We start from the raw sequence: 15,030 nt of genomic DNA on the forward strand, positions 1-15,030 counted from the left end.
ATGATACACTTACCATCTGTAGTAGCTTTAACTTGGGCTGCAACTAAAATTGTACGAACGATAATGTTAAGATAATAGATAAAATTTAATGCAAGCATAAAAAAGTGCAGTTACTTAGATTAATTTGAATGAAATACTAAAACTAAAACAACAAAGCTTTGTGAAGTTATGTCTGATTCTGCTAAAAAAACAGCACAAAGTATATAACTGAAGTTAAACTCATAGTGGTAAATTAGATTCAAATACAAAATTTAAAATTATTTCGATGTATGTGACATTTTTAAAACGGCTTACCATCTGTAGTAGGCATCTCTGTACCTGCAAATAAAAAGGTACGAAAGATAAAGGGAAATTAATACCGATAAAATAAGAATTTATTACAAAACTAAAACCACCTAAAAATAACATCAATGTGAAACTTACCATCTGTAAAAGTTATCACAGGTGCTAAAAATGAAAAGGCATGAAAGATAAGATAAAAGCGAACATAAAGCGATAAAAATAAAAACTGCCGTAATAAGCATTAATGTTAGACTTACCATCTGTAGTAGTTTCTTCGGGTTCTAAAAACGACAAAGTATGGAATATGAATTTAAAAAAAACTTGGAACGATAAAAATCAAAAGCTGTGGTGGAAAAATGTTAGACTTACCATCTGTAGTAGATACTTCTTGTGCTGAAAATAAAAAAAAGATAAAAGATAAAATTAACGACAAAAATCAAAAAGTAAAGTAGAAACATGGAATTTAGACTCACCATCCGTAGTAGTTACTTCTGCTGCTGGAAATGAAAAAAGTTTTAAAAAAAATTTAAAAAATGTTATAAACTTCAACGACAAAAATGTAAAACTATGAAAATAAACAACCATGTTAGACTTACCATCAGTAGTGGCTACTCCTGGTGCTAAAAGTAAAAGGGTTTAAAACATAATGTTGAGAAATATAATCATAATCGAAAAACGATAAAAATAAAAAACTGTGCTAATGAGCATCATTGATATATATCTGGAATTTTTCCCCAACAGCGCACGATCTTATTGTCTAACTATTGTAATTACAACATTAGACTTACCATCTGTAGTAGTTATTTCTGATGCTGAAAATAAAAAATAATCATAAATAACATTTAAAGAAATAAATAACGGTATAAATCTTCATCTTGATAGAAATATAAGAAAAAACGACTAACCTATGCTAGTTATATTAAGAGTAAACTTACCATCTGTAGTAGTTTTTTCTAGTCCTGGAAGTGAAAAAGTATAAAATATTAGCAATAAACATAAAACGACAAAAATCGTAAACTTTGTCAGTAGCATCAATGTTAGACTTACCATCTGTAGCAGTCATAGTAGTTGCTTCTAAAGCTGAAAATGAAAAAGTATAAAAGATAGGATTTCAGGAAATAGAAATAAACATCCAGTACCCGATGACAGTTTCAGGACATAAAGGACGAAGGATAACCCGAATAAGTTCATTGTGTCCAACAATTCAGACAACAAATGAGGATCTTGATAAATAGATTGTTATATTTCGGTATAAGCTATACCATCATGTCTGATGATGGTATAGCTTATACCGAAATATAACAATCTATTTATCAAGATCCTCATTTGTTGTCTGAATTGTTGGACACAATGAACTTATTCGGGTTATCCTTCGTCCTTTATGTCCAGAAATAATCATCTAATACTATGCTAGTAATAATACAATCTAAAGTAGTTATTTTTATGTCACACTTACCATCTGTAGTAGTCATTTCTGGAGCTGGAAATCAAAAAAAAATAGAAAGGAAAGATAAATATAGCAGTGATAAATTCACTTCAAGTAATATTAATGATACACTTACCATCTGTAGTAGCTTTAACTTGGGCTGCAACTAAAATTGTACGAACGATAATGTTAAGATAATAGATAAAATTTAATGCAAGCATAAAAAAGTGCAGTTACTTAGATTAATTTGAATGAAATACTAAAACTAAAACAACAAAGCTTTGTGAAGTTATGTCTGATTCTGCTAAAAAAACAGCACAAAGTATATAACTGAAGTAAAACTCATAGCGGTAAATTAGATTCAAATACAAAATCTAAAATTATTTCGATGTATGTGACATTTTTAAAGCGGCTTACCATCTGTAGTAGGCATCTCTGTACCTGCAAATAAAAAGGTACGAAAGATAAAGGGAAATTAATACCGATAAAATAAGAATTTATTACAAAACTAAAACCACCTAAAAATAACATCAATGTGAAACTTACCATCTGTAAAAGTTATCACAGGTGCTAAAAATGAAAAGGCATGAAAGATAAGATAAAAGCGAACATAAAGCGATGAAAATAAAAACTGCCGTAATAAGCATTAATGTTAGACTTACCATCTGTAGTAGTTTCTTCGGGTTCTAAAAACGACAAAGTATGGAATATGAATTTAAAAAAACTTGGAACGATAAAAATCAAAAGCTGTGGTGGAAAAATGTTAGACTTACCATCTGTAGTAGATACTTCTTGTGCTGAAAATAAAAAAAAGATAAAAGATAAAATTAACGACAAAAATCAAAAACTAAAGTAGAAACATGGAATTTAGACTCACCATCTGTAGTTGTTACTTCTGCTGCTGGAAATGAAAAAGTTTAAAAAAAATTAGAAAAATCTTATAAACTTCAACGACAAAAATGTAAAACTATGAAAATAAACAACCATGTTAGACTTACCATCAGTAGTGGTTACTCCTGGTGCTAAAAGTAAAAGGGTTTTAAACATAATGTTGAGAAATATAATCATAAACAAAAAACTATAAAAATAGAAAAAACTGTGCTAATGAGCATCACTGTTATATATCTGGAATTTTCCCCCAAACAGCGCACGCTCTTATTGTCTAACTATTGTAATTACAACATTGGACTTACCATCTGTAGTAGTTATTTCTGGTGCTGAAAATAAAAAATAATCATAAATAACATTTAAAGAAATAAATAACGGTATAAATCTTAATCTTGATAGAAATAAAAGAAAAAACGACTAACCTATGCTAGTTATATTAATGGTAAACTTACCATCTGTAGTAGTTTTTTCTAGTCCTGGAATTGAAAAAGTATGAAATATTAGCAATTAACACATAACGACAAAAATCGAAAACTTTGTCAGTAACATCAATGTTAGACTTACCATCTGTAGCAGTCATAGTATTAGCTTCTGATGCTGAAAATAAAAAAGTTCAAAAGATAAGATTTCAGGAAAGAGAAATAAACATCTAATACTATGCTAGGGTAAACGTACAATCTATAGTAGTTATTTCTGTGTCACACTTACCATCTGAAGTAGTTTCTTCGGGTGCTAAAAACGACAAAGTATGGAATATGAATTTAAAAAACTTGGAACGATTAAAATCAAAACCTGTGGTGAAAAAAAATGTTAGACTTACTGTCTGTAGTAGATACTTCTGGTGCTGAAAATAAAACGAGATAAAAGGTAAAATTAGCGACAAAAATCAAAAACTAAAGTAGAAACATGGAATTTAGACTCACCATCCGTAGTAGTTACTTCTGCTGCTGGGAATGGAAAAGTTTTAAAAAAAATTTAAAAAAATGTTATAAAATTCAACGACAAAAATGTAAAACTATGAGTATAAACAACAATATTAGACTTACCATCAGTAGTGGCTACTCCTGGTGCTAAAAGTAAAAGGGTTTTAAACATAATGTTAAGGAATATAATCATAAACAAAAAACGATAAAAATAGAAAAAACTGTGCTAATGAGCATCATTGATATATATCTGGAATTTTTCCCCAACAGCGCACGCTCTTATTGTCTAACTATTGTAATTACAACATTAGACTTACCATCTGTAGTAGTTATTTCTGGTGCTGAAAATAAAAAATAATCATAGATGACATTTATAGAAATAAATAACGATATAAATCTTAATCTTGATAGATATAACGACTAAGCTATGCTAGTTATATTAAGAGTAAACTTACCATCTGTAGTAGTTTTTTCTAGTCCTGGAAGTGAAAAAGTATAAAATATTAGCAATAAACATAAAACGACAAAAATCGTAAACTTTGTCAGTAGCATCAATGTTAGACTTACCATCTGTAGCAGTCATAGTAGTTGCTTCTAAAGCTGAAAATGAAAAAGTATAAAAGATAGGATTTCAGGAAATAGAAATAAACATCCAGTACCCGATGACAGTTTCAGGACATAAAGGACGAAGGATAACCCGAATAAGTTCATTGTGTCCAACAATTCAGACAACAAATGAGGATCTTGATAAATAGATTGTTATATTTCGGTATAAGCTATACCATCATCAGACATGATGGTATAGCTTATACCGAAATATAACAATCTCTTTATCAAGATCCTCATTTGTTGTCTGAATTGTTGGACACAATGAACTTATTCGGGTTATCCTTCGTCCTTTATGTCCAGAAATAATCATCTAATACTATGCTAGTAATAATACAATCTAAAGTAGTTATTTTTATGTCACACTTACCATCTGTAGTAGTCATTCCTGGAGCTGGAAATATAAAAAAAATAGAAAGGAAAGATAAATATAGCAGTGATAAATTCACTTCAAGTAATATTAATGATACACTTACCATCTGTAGTAGCTTTAACTTGGGCTGCAACTAAAATTGTACGAACGATAATGTTAAGATAATAGATAAAATTTAATGCAAGCATAAAAAAGTGCAGTTACTTAGATTAATTTGAATGAAATACTAAAACTAAAACAACAAAGTTTTGTGAAGTTATGTCTGATTCTGCTAAAAAAAAAACAGCACAAAGTATATAACTGAAGTAAAACTCATAGCGGTAAATTAGATTCAAATACAAAATCTAAAATTATTTCGATGTATGTGACATTTTTAAAGCGGCTTACCATCTGTAGTAGGCATCTCTGTACCTGCAAATAAAAAGGTACGAAAGATAAAGGGAAATTAATACCGATAGAATAAGAATTTATTACAAAACTAAAACCACCTAAAAATAACATCAATGTGAAACTTACCATCTGTGAAAGTTATCACAGGTGCTAAAAATGAAAAGGCATGAAAGATAAGATAAAAGCGAACATAAAGCGATGAAAATAAAAACTGCCTTAATAAGCATTAATGTTAGACTTACCATCTGTAGTAGTTTCTTCGGGTTCTAAAAACGACAAAGTATGGAATATGAATTTAAAAAAACTTGGAACGATAAAAATCAAAAGCTGTGGTGGAAAAATGTTAGACTTACCATCTGTAGTAGATACTTCTTGTGCTGAAAATAAAAAAAAGATAAAAGATAAAATTAACGACAAAAATCAAAAACTAAAGTAGAAACATGAAATTTAGACTCACCATCTGTAGTTGTTACTTCTGCTGCTGGAAATGAAAGTTTTAAAAAAAAAATTAGAAAAATCTTATAAACTTCAACGACAAAAATGTAAAACTATGAAAATAAACAACCATGTTAGACTTACCATCAGTAGTGGTTACTCCTGGTGCTAAAAGTAAAAGGGTTTTAAACATAATGTTGAGAAATATAATCATAAACAAAAAACTATAAAAATAGAAAAAACTGTGCTAATGAGCATCACTGTTATATATCTGGAATTTTCCCCCAAACAGCGCACGCTCTTATTGTCTAACTATTGTAATTACAACATTGGACTTACCATCTGTAGAAGTTATTTCTGGTGCTGAAAATAAAAAATAATCATAAATAACATTTAAAGAAATAAATAACGGTATAAATCTTAATCTTGATAGAAATATAAGAAAAAACGACTAACCTATGCTAGTTATATTAATGGTAAACTTACCATCTGTAGTAGTTTTTTCTCGTCCTGGAATTGAAAAAGTATGAAATATTAGCAATTAACTCAGAACAACAAAAATCGAAAACTTTGTCAGTAACATCAATGTTAGACTTACCATCTGTAGCAGTCATAGTAGTAGCTTCTGATGCTGAAAATAAAAAAGTTCAAAAGATAAGATTTCAGGAAAGAGAAATAAACATATAATACTATGCTAGGGTAAACGTACAATCTATAGTAGTTATTTCTGTGTCACACTTACCATCTGAAGTAGTTTCTTCGGGTGCTAAAAACGACAAAGTATGGAATATAAATTTAAAAACTTGGAACGATAAAAATCAAAACCTGTGGTAAAAAAATGTTAGACTTACCATCTGTAGTAGATACTTCTGGTGCTGAAAATAAAATAAAAAAGATAAAAGGTAAAATTAGCGACAAAAATCAAAAACTAAAGTAGAAACACGGAATTTAGACTCACCATCTGTAGTAGTTTCTTCTGCTGCTGGGAATGGAAAAGTTTTAAAAAAAAATTAAAAAAATGTTATAAAATTCAACGACAAAAATGTAAAACTATGAATATAAACAACAATATTAGACTTACCATCAGTAGTGGCTACTCCTGGTGCTAAAAGTAAAAGGGTTTAAAACATAATGTTAAGGAATATAATCATAAACAAAAAACGATAAAAATAAAAAACTGTGCTAATGAGCATCATTGATATATATCTGGAATTTTTCCCCAACAGCGCACGATCTTATTGTTTAACTATTGTAATTACAACATTAGACTTACCATCTGTAGTAGTTATTTCTGGTGCTGAAAATAAAAACTAATCATAAATAACATTTAAAGAAACAAATAACGATATAAATCTTAACCTTGATAGAAATATAAGAAAAAACGACTAACCTATGCTAGTTATATTAATGGTAAACTTACCATCTGTAGTAGTTTTTTCTAGTCCTGGAAGTGAAAAAGTATGAAATATTAGCAATAAACACAAAACGACAAAAATCGGAAACTTTGTCAGTAACATCAATGTTAGACTTACCATCTGTAGCAGTCATAGTAGTAGCTTCTGATGCTGAAAATGAAAAAGTATAAAAGATAAGATTTCAGGAAACAGAAATAAACATCTAATTCTATGCTAGGGTAAACGTACAATCTATAGTAGTTATTTCTGTGTCACACTTACCATCTGAAGTAGTTTCTTCGGGTGCTAAAAACGACAAAGTATAGAATATAAATTTAAAAACTTGGAACGATAAAAATAAAATTAGCGACAAAAATCACAAACTAAAGTAGAACATGGAATTTAGACTCACCATCTGTAGTAGTTTCTTCTGCTGCTGGGAATGAAAAGTTTTAAAAAATTTTAAAAAAGTGTTATAAACTTCAACGACAAAAATGTAAAACTATGAATATAAACAACAATATTAGACTTACCATCAGTTGTGGCTACTCCTGGTGCTAAAAGTAAAAGGGTTTTAAACATTCAAAAACTAAAGTAGAAACATGGAATTTAGACTCACCATCTGTAGTAGTTTCTTCTGCTGCTGGGAATGAAAAAGTTTTAAAAAATTTTAAAAAAATGTTATAAACTTCAACGACAAAAATGTAAAACTATGTATATAAACAACAGTGTTAGACTTACCATCAGTTGTGGATACTACTGGTGCTAAAAGTAAAAGGGTTTTAAACATAACGTTAAGAAATATCATCATAAACAAAAAACGATAAAAATAGAAAAAACTGTGCTAATGAGCATCCCGGTTATATATCTGGAATTTCCCTCAAACAGCGCACGCTCTTATTGACTAACTATTGTAATTACAACATTTAGACTTACCATCTGTAGTAGTTATTTCTGGTGCTGAAAATAAAAAATAATCATAAATAACATTTAAAAAAAATCCCGGTATAAATCTTAATCTTGAAAGAAATATAAGAGAAAACGACTAAACTATGCTAGTTATATTAAGGGTAAACTTACCATCTGTAGTAGTTTTTTCTAGTCCTGGAAGTAAAAAAAGTATGAAATATTAGCAATAAACATAAAACGACAAAACTCGGAAACTTTGTCAGTAGCATCAATGTTAGACTTACCATCTATAGCAGTCATAGTAGTAGCTTCTGAAGCTGAAAATGAAAAAGTATAAAAGATAAGATTTCAGGAAAAAGAAATAAACATCTAATACTATGCTAGGGTAAACGTACAATCTATAGTAGTTATTTCTGTGTCACACATACCATCTGAAGTAGTCATTTCTGGAGCTGAAAATAAAAAAATTAGAAAGGAAAGATAAATATAGCAGTGACAAATTCACTTCAAGTAATATTTATGATACACTTACCATCTGTAGTAGCTTTAACTTGGGCTGCAACTAAAAATGTACGAACGATAATGTTAAGATAATAGATAAAATTTAATGCAAGCATATCTATGTATATCTATGTATCTATGTATATATTAATAGCTTTAATTAGGATTGAAATACACCATTAAATTTATAACCGATTTATTTAACATTTTTAAATTAAAGCGGCTTACCATTTGTAGAAGGTTCCTCTGAACCTGCAAATAAAAAGATACGAAAGATAAAGAGAAATTAATACCGATAGAATACGAATTAATTAAAAAAACTAAAACCACTTTACAAATAATACCAGTGAGGAACGTACCATCTGTAAAAGTTATCACTGGTGCTGAAAATGAAAAAGGGTGAAATATAAGATAAAAACTAACATAGAGCGATGAAAAAAAACTGTGTTCATAAGTATTAATGTTAGACTTACCATCTGTAGTGGTTACGTCGGATACTAAAAACAAAACATATGGAATAAAAGAATTTTAAAAAAACTTCGAAAGATAAAATCATTGTGGCACAATAAACGAAAGACTTACCTTCTGTAGTAGATACCTCTAGTGCTGAAAATAAAAATAAAAAGATAAAATTAACGGCGGAAATCAACATCTGTGGTAAAAACGTAAATGTTAGACTCATCATCCGTAGTAGTTGCTTTTGGTGCTCAGGGAATGGAAAATTTGAAACCATAAATACGAGAAAAATAACGATTAACGTAAAACGACAACATTACAAAACTGCGCTAGTAAGCATCAATGTAAGACTTACCATCTGGAGTAGTTACTTCTGTTGCTGGAAATAAAAACGTTTAAATAAAATTGAAGAAAAAATCGGAAAAATTGTTATAAAGTTCAAACCACAAATATTTAAAACTATGGTTTAAAAAAACGACAATGTTAGACTCACCATCTGTAGTGGTTACTTCTGCTTCTGGGAATGAAAAAGTTCGAAAACATAATATTGAGAAAAACATTACACAGAATTGATAGTAACAATCTTAAAAAAAAAAAAAAAAGTAACAAGTAACAATCTTAGAACGACATTAAATCCAAATCGTTGGTAGGAACATTAATGTTAGACTTACCATCTGTAGTAGTTACTTTGGGTGCTAAAAAAGGAAAAGTATAGTGACATTAAATCCAAAAAAGTTAGAACGATAAAAATCAAAATCAAAAGCCGTGGTAGAAATATTGTTAGACTTACCATCTGAAGTAGATACTTCTGGTGCTGAGAAAAAAAGTATAAAACATGCAATTAACGACAGAAATGAAAAAAACTAAAATAGAAACATAAAGGTTAGACTCACCATCTGTCACGGTTGCTTCTGCTGCTAAAAATGAAAAAGTTAAAAAACAATTTAATTGAAGAAAATTGTTATGAACTTCAAATTACAAAGAATTAACAGTAGTGTAAAAATCACAACAATGTTAGACTTACCATCTGTAGTAGATACTTCGGGTGCTAAAAACGAAAAAAGTACAAAACATAAGATTAAGAAGTATTAAAAAAGTATAAAAGATAAAATAAACGACGAAAATCAAAAACTAAGGTAAATTTCAATCAAGGTAAATTTAAAAAAACTTAGAAAGGTAAAATCAAAATCTGTGGTAAAAAAAATTGTTAGACCTACCTCCTCTAGTAGATACTTCGGGGGCTTAAAACGAAAAAGTATGAAACATAAGATTAAGAAGTATATAAAATATAAAAAGATAAAATTAAGGGCGAAAATTAAAAACTAAGGTAGAAACAAGACGTTTTGACTCACCATTTGTAGTATGTACTTCTGGTGCTGGAAATGCCAAAAATAAGATTGAAAAAATTAATTTTTAATTTAAAACGAGAGAAATCAAAACTATAATAAAAACAACAATTTCAGACTTACCATCCGTAGTAGCTCCGTCTGGTGCTGGAAATGAAAAATTTTGAAATATAAGATAAAAGAAACATAAATAAATTTAGAACGATAGAAACATACATACATGCTTTATTGGCTCGTTCCCACGGGCCTTTTTAGAGTCAATGTATATTACAAAGTGAAAAAAACGAAGAAAGCTAAAACACACAGGACAATAATAACGTGAAAAGAAGACAACGGTTGAATAAAAATTAAATAAAACAGTCATTTAGAAGCTTTCGCCTGAGTAGGCGCTTGAAATCCGTCACGGATGGACTAAGTTTGAGTACAGGCAGCAACTCATTCCACAGAGAGGTCGCTCTATATTGAAAAGTCCTTTGACCGCTAGCAGAGCGAAAGAGTGGTATGTTTAAACGTTGGGAGTTCCTGGTCGTCCTTGTCGAGACGGCGAGCCTAAACCTAAAGCTATAACATAAACGTAAATGTTAAACTTACCATCGGTGGTAGATACTTCTGGTGCTGGAAATAAACATATAAATGACAAAAATTAACAATTTACATAGAGCGATGAGAATATAAACTGTGGTAATAAGCATCAATGTTAGACTTACCATCCGTAGTAGTTACGTCGGGTGCTAAAAACGAAAAATATCGAACATAAAATTTAAAAAAAAACTTTGAAAGATAAAACTCATTGTGTTAGAATAAATGTTAGACTTACCATCTGTAGTAGATACTTTTGTATAAAAGATAAAATTAACGACGAAAATCAAAAACTGTGGTAAAAACATAAAGGTAAGACTCACCATCCGTAGTAGTCACTTCTGCTGCTGAAAATGAAAAAAGTTAAACAAAAAGTAGCAATACACGTAAAGCGACAACATCAGTATCAGTATCAATATTACTTTGGGTGCCAAAAACTAAAAAGGATGGAACATTACTTTAGGTTAAAAAAAAAACTTAGATAGACAAACATCAAAAACTGTGATAGAAAAACATGTTAGACCTACCATCTGTAGTAGTTATTTCTGGTGCTGGAAATATAATAATTAAAAGCAATAAGATTGTCAAAATTGATATAAATTTCAAAATACAAACAAATTAAAGTGCAGTAATCGCAACAATATAAGACTTACCGTCTGTAGTGGTTACTTCTGGTGCTGAAAATAAAAAGGTTTAAAAAATTAATAAAAATTACAATAAACATAAAACGATAACAATCAAAAACTGTGCCTATAAGCATCAATATTAAACTTATCATCTGTAGTAGTTACCCCTAGTGCTTGAAATAAACGCGTTAAAACAATAAAATTGAAAAAAAAATTGATATAAACTTCAAATGACAAAAATTTAATACTGTTGTAAAAACAACAATGCTAGACTTACCATCTGTAGTTGTTACTTCTGCTGCTTGAAATGAAAAGATATAAAAAAATAATATTAAGAACAAAACATGGAGAACAAACAATTTACAAAATTGATATTAATTATCTTGGAACGACATAAAATCTAAATTTAGGGTAGGAACATCAATGTTAGACTTACCATTTGTAGTAGTTACTTCGGGTGCTAAAAACAAAAAAGTATGGAATATGAAATTAAAAAACTTAGATAAATAAAAATCAAAAGCTGTCGTATAAAAATTGTTAGACTTACCATCTGTAGTAGATACTTCTGGTGCTAAAAAATGAAAAAGTGTAGGAGTTAAAATAAACCAAAATCAAAAACTAATTTAGAAACATGAAGGTTAGACTTACCATCTGTGGTGGTTATTTCGGCTGCTGGAAATGAAAAAGTTAAAAACAATAAAAATGACAAAATTTGTTATAAACTTCAAACGACAGAAATGTAAAACTATGATAAAAAACAACAATGTTAAACTTACCATCTGTAGTGCTTACTTCTGCCGCTGCTGGAAGTTAATTAGTAAGAAACAAAAAATTGACAAAAATTGTTATAAACTTCAAACGACTTAAATGTGAAACTATAGTAGTAAATAACAATGTAAGACTTACCATCTGTAGTTGTTACTTCTAGTGCTGAAAATAAAGAAGAATGAAAGATGACATTTTAATAAATTGCAATAAAGTAAGAACGATATATAACTAAAATTGTGGTAGCAACATATATTAATGTACACTCACCATCTGTAGGAGTTACTTCTAGCGCTAGAAATGAAAAAGTTTGAAACATAAAAATGAGAAAATACCAACAAACGTACACCGATGAAAATAAAAACTGTGATAATAAGCATCAATAATACTTCAGGTGCAAACAAAACAGTATGAAAAGCGAAAAAATAAGGAATATAACCTAAGATTAGAAAAAGTAATAAAAGATAGAAATTGAAAAACTGTGGTAGAAACATGAATGATAGACTCACCATCCGAAGTAGTTACTTCTGCTGCTGGAAATGAAAAGTAGAAAATAATAAATAGAATGGATAAAATTACTTTTAAACTTAGAACGACAGAAATCAAAACTATAATAATGTCCGATTTACCATTCGTAGTAGCTACGTCTGGTGCTGGAAAAGAAAAAAATGAAATATGAATAAAAGAAACATTAATAAATTTAGGACAATAAAAAAATTAAATTTACAAAAGTGAAGTCAATGTTAAACCTTACCATCTGTAGTTGATACCTCTGGTACTAGAAATAAAAAAAACATGAAATATAAGATTTAAAAAAAAAACACAGGTTAACTTATATCAAGAACCGTGGTAGTAACATATATGTTAAATAGTAAATACCGTGGTGCTACTAACAACAGAGCATAATATGCAACGACAAAAACCATATATACGTATTCAGTACAAATATACCAATATGCGTAACAAGCACTAATGTTAGACTTACCATCTGTAGTAGATACTTCGGATGCTAAAAACGAAAAAATGTGGAAAAATCAAAAACTGAAGTAGAAAATTATTAGACTTACCATCTGTAGTAAATATATCTGGTTCTGAACAAATGAAATGAAAAAGCATAGAGAATATAATAAGCGATGAAAATCAAAAACTAAGGTAGAAACATGAAAGTAAGACTTACCATCTGTAGTGGTTACTTCTGGTGCTGTAAATGAAAAGTTGAAATCATAATATGAGAAAAAATAACAATACACGTAAAAGGACATTAATCAAAACCTGTGCTAATAAGCATCAATGTTAGACTTACCACCTGCAGTGGTTACTTCTGATGCTGGAAATGAAAAAGTAAAAAATAATGAAATTAAAAAATGTTATAAATTATTCAAGCGAAAAATTTTAAATGCCTGTTCACATTAATCCAGATAAATTTGAAAACGGAGAAATTTGAAAACGCCGTAAATGCTTCATCGTACGCATCGCTATTTTTAACCTAATTAAACCTTTTGTTTTGACAGAGATAACATAACTATTTGACGTCAAATAGTGCGTTTTCAAATTTCTCCACTTTGAAGAGCATTTTCGAAAAGGTCCTTTTTCGGTAAGAGAAAATGCCGTTTCAGTGTGGACGGTTGGCCTACTCAGAGAGAAAGAAAAATATGCGTTTTCAAATTTACCCGGGTTAGGGTGGACATGGCCTATAACTATGGGAAAAAAACAATGTTAGACTTACCATCTGTAGCGGTTACTTCTTGAGCTGAAAATAAAACATAGTAAACAATTGAGAGAAATAACAAAAAAACGTACAACAAAAAGTCAAAACTGTACTAATAGCATCAATGTTAGACCTACCATCTGTAGTAGTTACTTCTGGTGCTGGAAATGAAAAAGTTTAAAAAAATATTGCGAAAAATAACAATGAACGTAGAACGATACAAATCAAAAGCTATGCTATAAGCAGCAATGTTAGACTTACCATCTGTTGTAGTTACTTCTGCTGCTGGAAATGAAAAAAATAAAAACAAAATTGAAAAAATGTTATAAACCTCAAACGACAAAAAATTAAAACTATTGTTAAAACAACCATGTTAGACTTACCATCTGTAGTGGTTTCTTCTGATGCTGAAAATGAAAAAATTGAAACACATTATGTAGAGAAAAATAATTATGAACGTGGAACGATAAAAATATATCTATATATCTGGAATTTTTCCCCAGCAGCGCATGCTCTTATCATTTAACTTTTGTAATAACAACGTTAAACTTACCATCTGTAGTAGTTACTTCTGGTGTTGAAAATAAAAGAAATAAAAAAGAATGAGATATAACATTTAAAGAAATAGCAATAAAGTTAGAACGTTATGAATCTTAATTGCTAACGAGTCAGGCCTTCTGGAAGACCAGAAGGCGTGACGAGGCGGCAGAATATAGAGCCGCGAGAAGATTTGTATATGCGAAAAAAATCTCAGAAACACTCCAAATGTCGAGTAATGTAAGTAATGTAATGTAATGTAATGTAATGTAAGGTAGATCGTGACGACACAATTTCTGATGTTTTTAGCCAATCCGTTCAGCAGAATCTGTTCAGCACGTGCCCACTTTGTTGTAGTTTGGCCAATCAGCACGCTACTAATTTCTTCAGCACGTGCATGATTCATTGGCAACTAAAATTCCCAGACAAGATGCGTCTCAGATAACAAAGAGGTTTCAAAACTGTTCGCTTCAAAAAGCCAAAATTCCCGAACTAGAGATTGAAATACGAAAGAAACTTAAATTAAACTTTGTTTAGAATTGAATTTCATTTAAGATGAAGGCAAGAAATGCATTTCAAAGCTTCAAGATTACCAGAGCTTCCAAAATTTCGAAGTCATACAAATTTACATGCGTAATTAAGTTAGGTCTGGCTATAAAGTAAACAACACGCATTTTAACGATCAGAAGAGAGTTTTAATTGTTTCTTGAATTTATAAAATAAATTCCCTATACTACATTTTTTCCTGGATTGTCCGGCGTTTTGTTCTCGGGAAACAGGGCCTTTAATTTTCCTAAAAGCTGGTTGCCCGAACGCAAATTGCAGTGTCTCAACAACAACAATTTTTAAATTAAAAAAAAAACGTGACATTTGAGACATCACGCAT

At 29.7% G+C, this 15,030-nt stretch overlaps 1 protein-coding gene and 1 long non-coding RNA gene across 2 annotated transcripts in view; both read right to left on the bottom strand.

The window, feature by feature from the left end:
- Positions 1-13: 13 nt before the first annotated feature.
- Positions 14-676, bottom strand: LOC144656208 (uncharacterized). Its single transcript, XR_013571285.1, has 5 exons — positions 652-676; positions 540-563; positions 424-447; positions 295-318; positions 14-43 (listed from the first exon to the last, which is right to left on the bottom strand). It is a non-coding gene; the product is annotated as an uncharacterized LOC144656208 (long non-coding RNA).
- A 356-nt stretch (positions 677-1,032) lies between these two features.
- Positions 1,033-15,030, bottom strand: part of LOC144657840 (uncharacterized) — a 33,616-nt gene continuing 19,618 nt past the window's right edge. Inside the window, exons 89-165 of the mRNA XM_078518201.1 lie at positions 14,161-14,178; positions 13,991-14,014; positions 13,869-13,892; positions 13,745-13,768; positions 13,626-13,649; positions 13,203-13,226; positions 13,077-13,100; positions 12,967-12,990; positions 12,885-12,908; positions 12,654-12,677; positions 12,529-12,552; positions 12,409-12,432; positions 12,170-12,193; positions 12,041-12,064; positions 11,911-11,937; positions 11,783-11,806; positions 11,682-11,705; positions 11,571-11,594; positions 11,412-11,435; positions 11,162-11,185; positions 11,036-11,059; positions 10,832-10,855; positions 10,637-10,660; positions 10,521-10,544; positions 10,053-10,076; positions 9,936-9,959; positions 9,801-9,824; positions 9,608-9,631; positions 9,477-9,500; positions 9,374-9,397; positions 9,255-9,278; positions 9,077-9,100; positions 8,939-8,962; positions 8,710-8,733; positions 8,601-8,624; positions 8,487-8,510; positions 8,356-8,379; positions 8,159-8,188; positions 8,055-8,078; positions 7,911-7,943; positions 7,798-7,821; positions 7,654-7,677; positions 7,251-7,274; positions 7,130-7,153; positions 7,000-7,023; positions 6,856-6,888; positions 6,744-6,767; positions 6,597-6,620; positions 6,405-6,428; positions 5,346-5,369; positions 5,242-5,265; positions 5,131-5,154; positions 5,015-5,038; positions 4,886-4,909; positions 4,602-4,631; positions 4,496-4,519; positions 4,087-4,119; positions 3,975-3,998; positions 3,837-3,860; positions 3,643-3,666; positions 3,520-3,543; positions 3,417-3,440; positions 3,305-3,328; positions 3,161-3,193; positions 3,049-3,072; positions 2,902-2,925; positions 2,707-2,730; positions 2,586-2,609; positions 2,482-2,505; positions 2,371-2,394; positions 2,255-2,278; positions 2,126-2,149; positions 1,845-1,874; positions 1,739-1,762; positions 1,330-1,362; positions 1,218-1,241; positions 1,033-1,094 (exon numbers count right to left, since the gene is read on the bottom strand). Coding sequence (XP_078374327.1) covers positions 1,033-1,094; positions 1,218-1,241; positions 1,330-1,362; positions 1,739-1,762; positions 1,845-1,874; positions 2,126-2,149; positions 2,255-2,278; positions 2,371-2,394; positions 2,482-2,505; positions 2,586-2,609; positions 2,707-2,730; positions 2,902-2,925; positions 3,049-3,072; positions 3,161-3,193; positions 3,305-3,328; positions 3,417-3,440; positions 3,520-3,543; positions 3,643-3,666; positions 3,837-3,860; positions 3,975-3,998; positions 4,087-4,119; positions 4,496-4,519; positions 4,602-4,631; positions 4,886-4,909; positions 5,015-5,038; positions 5,131-5,154; positions 5,242-5,265; positions 5,346-5,369; positions 6,405-6,428; positions 6,597-6,620; positions 6,744-6,767; positions 6,856-6,888; positions 7,000-7,023; positions 7,130-7,153; positions 7,251-7,274; positions 7,654-7,677; positions 7,798-7,821; positions 7,911-7,943; positions 8,055-8,078; positions 8,159-8,188; positions 8,356-8,379; positions 8,487-8,510; positions 8,601-8,624; positions 8,710-8,733; positions 8,939-8,962; positions 9,077-9,100; positions 9,255-9,278; positions 9,374-9,397; positions 9,477-9,500; positions 9,608-9,631; positions 9,801-9,824; positions 9,936-9,959; positions 10,053-10,076; positions 10,521-10,544; positions 10,637-10,660; positions 10,832-10,855; positions 11,036-11,059; positions 11,162-11,185; positions 11,412-11,435; positions 11,571-11,594; positions 11,682-11,705; positions 11,783-11,806; positions 11,911-11,937; positions 12,041-12,064; positions 12,170-12,193; positions 12,409-12,432; positions 12,529-12,552; positions 12,654-12,677; positions 12,885-12,908; positions 12,967-12,990; positions 13,077-13,100; positions 13,203-13,226; positions 13,626-13,649; positions 13,745-13,768; positions 13,869-13,892; positions 13,991-14,014; positions 14,161-14,178 — 1,946 coding nt within the window. The remainder of the gene's footprint in view (positions 1,095-1,217; positions 1,242-1,329; positions 1,363-1,738; positions 1,763-1,844; positions 1,875-2,125; positions 2,150-2,254; positions 2,279-2,370; positions 2,395-2,481; positions 2,506-2,585; positions 2,610-2,706; positions 2,731-2,901; positions 2,926-3,048; positions 3,073-3,160; positions 3,194-3,304; positions 3,329-3,416; positions 3,441-3,519; positions 3,544-3,642; positions 3,667-3,836; positions 3,861-3,974; positions 3,999-4,086; positions 4,120-4,495; positions 4,520-4,601; positions 4,632-4,885; positions 4,910-5,014; positions 5,039-5,130; positions 5,155-5,241; positions 5,266-5,345; positions 5,370-6,404; positions 6,429-6,596; positions 6,621-6,743; positions 6,768-6,855; positions 6,889-6,999; positions 7,024-7,129; positions 7,154-7,250; positions 7,275-7,653; positions 7,678-7,797; positions 7,822-7,910; positions 7,944-8,054; positions 8,079-8,158; positions 8,189-8,355; positions 8,380-8,486; positions 8,511-8,600; positions 8,625-8,709; positions 8,734-8,938; positions 8,963-9,076; positions 9,101-9,254; positions 9,279-9,373; positions 9,398-9,476; positions 9,501-9,607; positions 9,632-9,800; positions 9,825-9,935; positions 9,960-10,052; positions 10,077-10,520; positions 10,545-10,636; positions 10,661-10,831; positions 10,856-11,035; positions 11,060-11,161; positions 11,186-11,411; positions 11,436-11,570; positions 11,595-11,681; positions 11,706-11,782; positions 11,807-11,910; positions 11,938-12,040; positions 12,065-12,169; positions 12,194-12,408; positions 12,433-12,528; positions 12,553-12,653; positions 12,678-12,884; positions 12,909-12,966; positions 12,991-13,076; positions 13,101-13,202; positions 13,227-13,625; positions 13,650-13,744; positions 13,769-13,868; positions 13,893-13,990; positions 14,015-14,160; positions 14,179-15,030) is intronic.

The sequence above is a fragment of the Oculina patagonica genome, chromosome 6, assembly GCF_052425735.1.
Source record: "Oculina patagonica isolate OP01 chromosome 6, crgOcupat, whole genome shotgun sequence".
Taxonomy (NCBI): Eukaryota; Metazoa; Cnidaria; class Anthozoa; order Scleractinia; family Oculinidae; genus Oculina; species Oculina patagonica.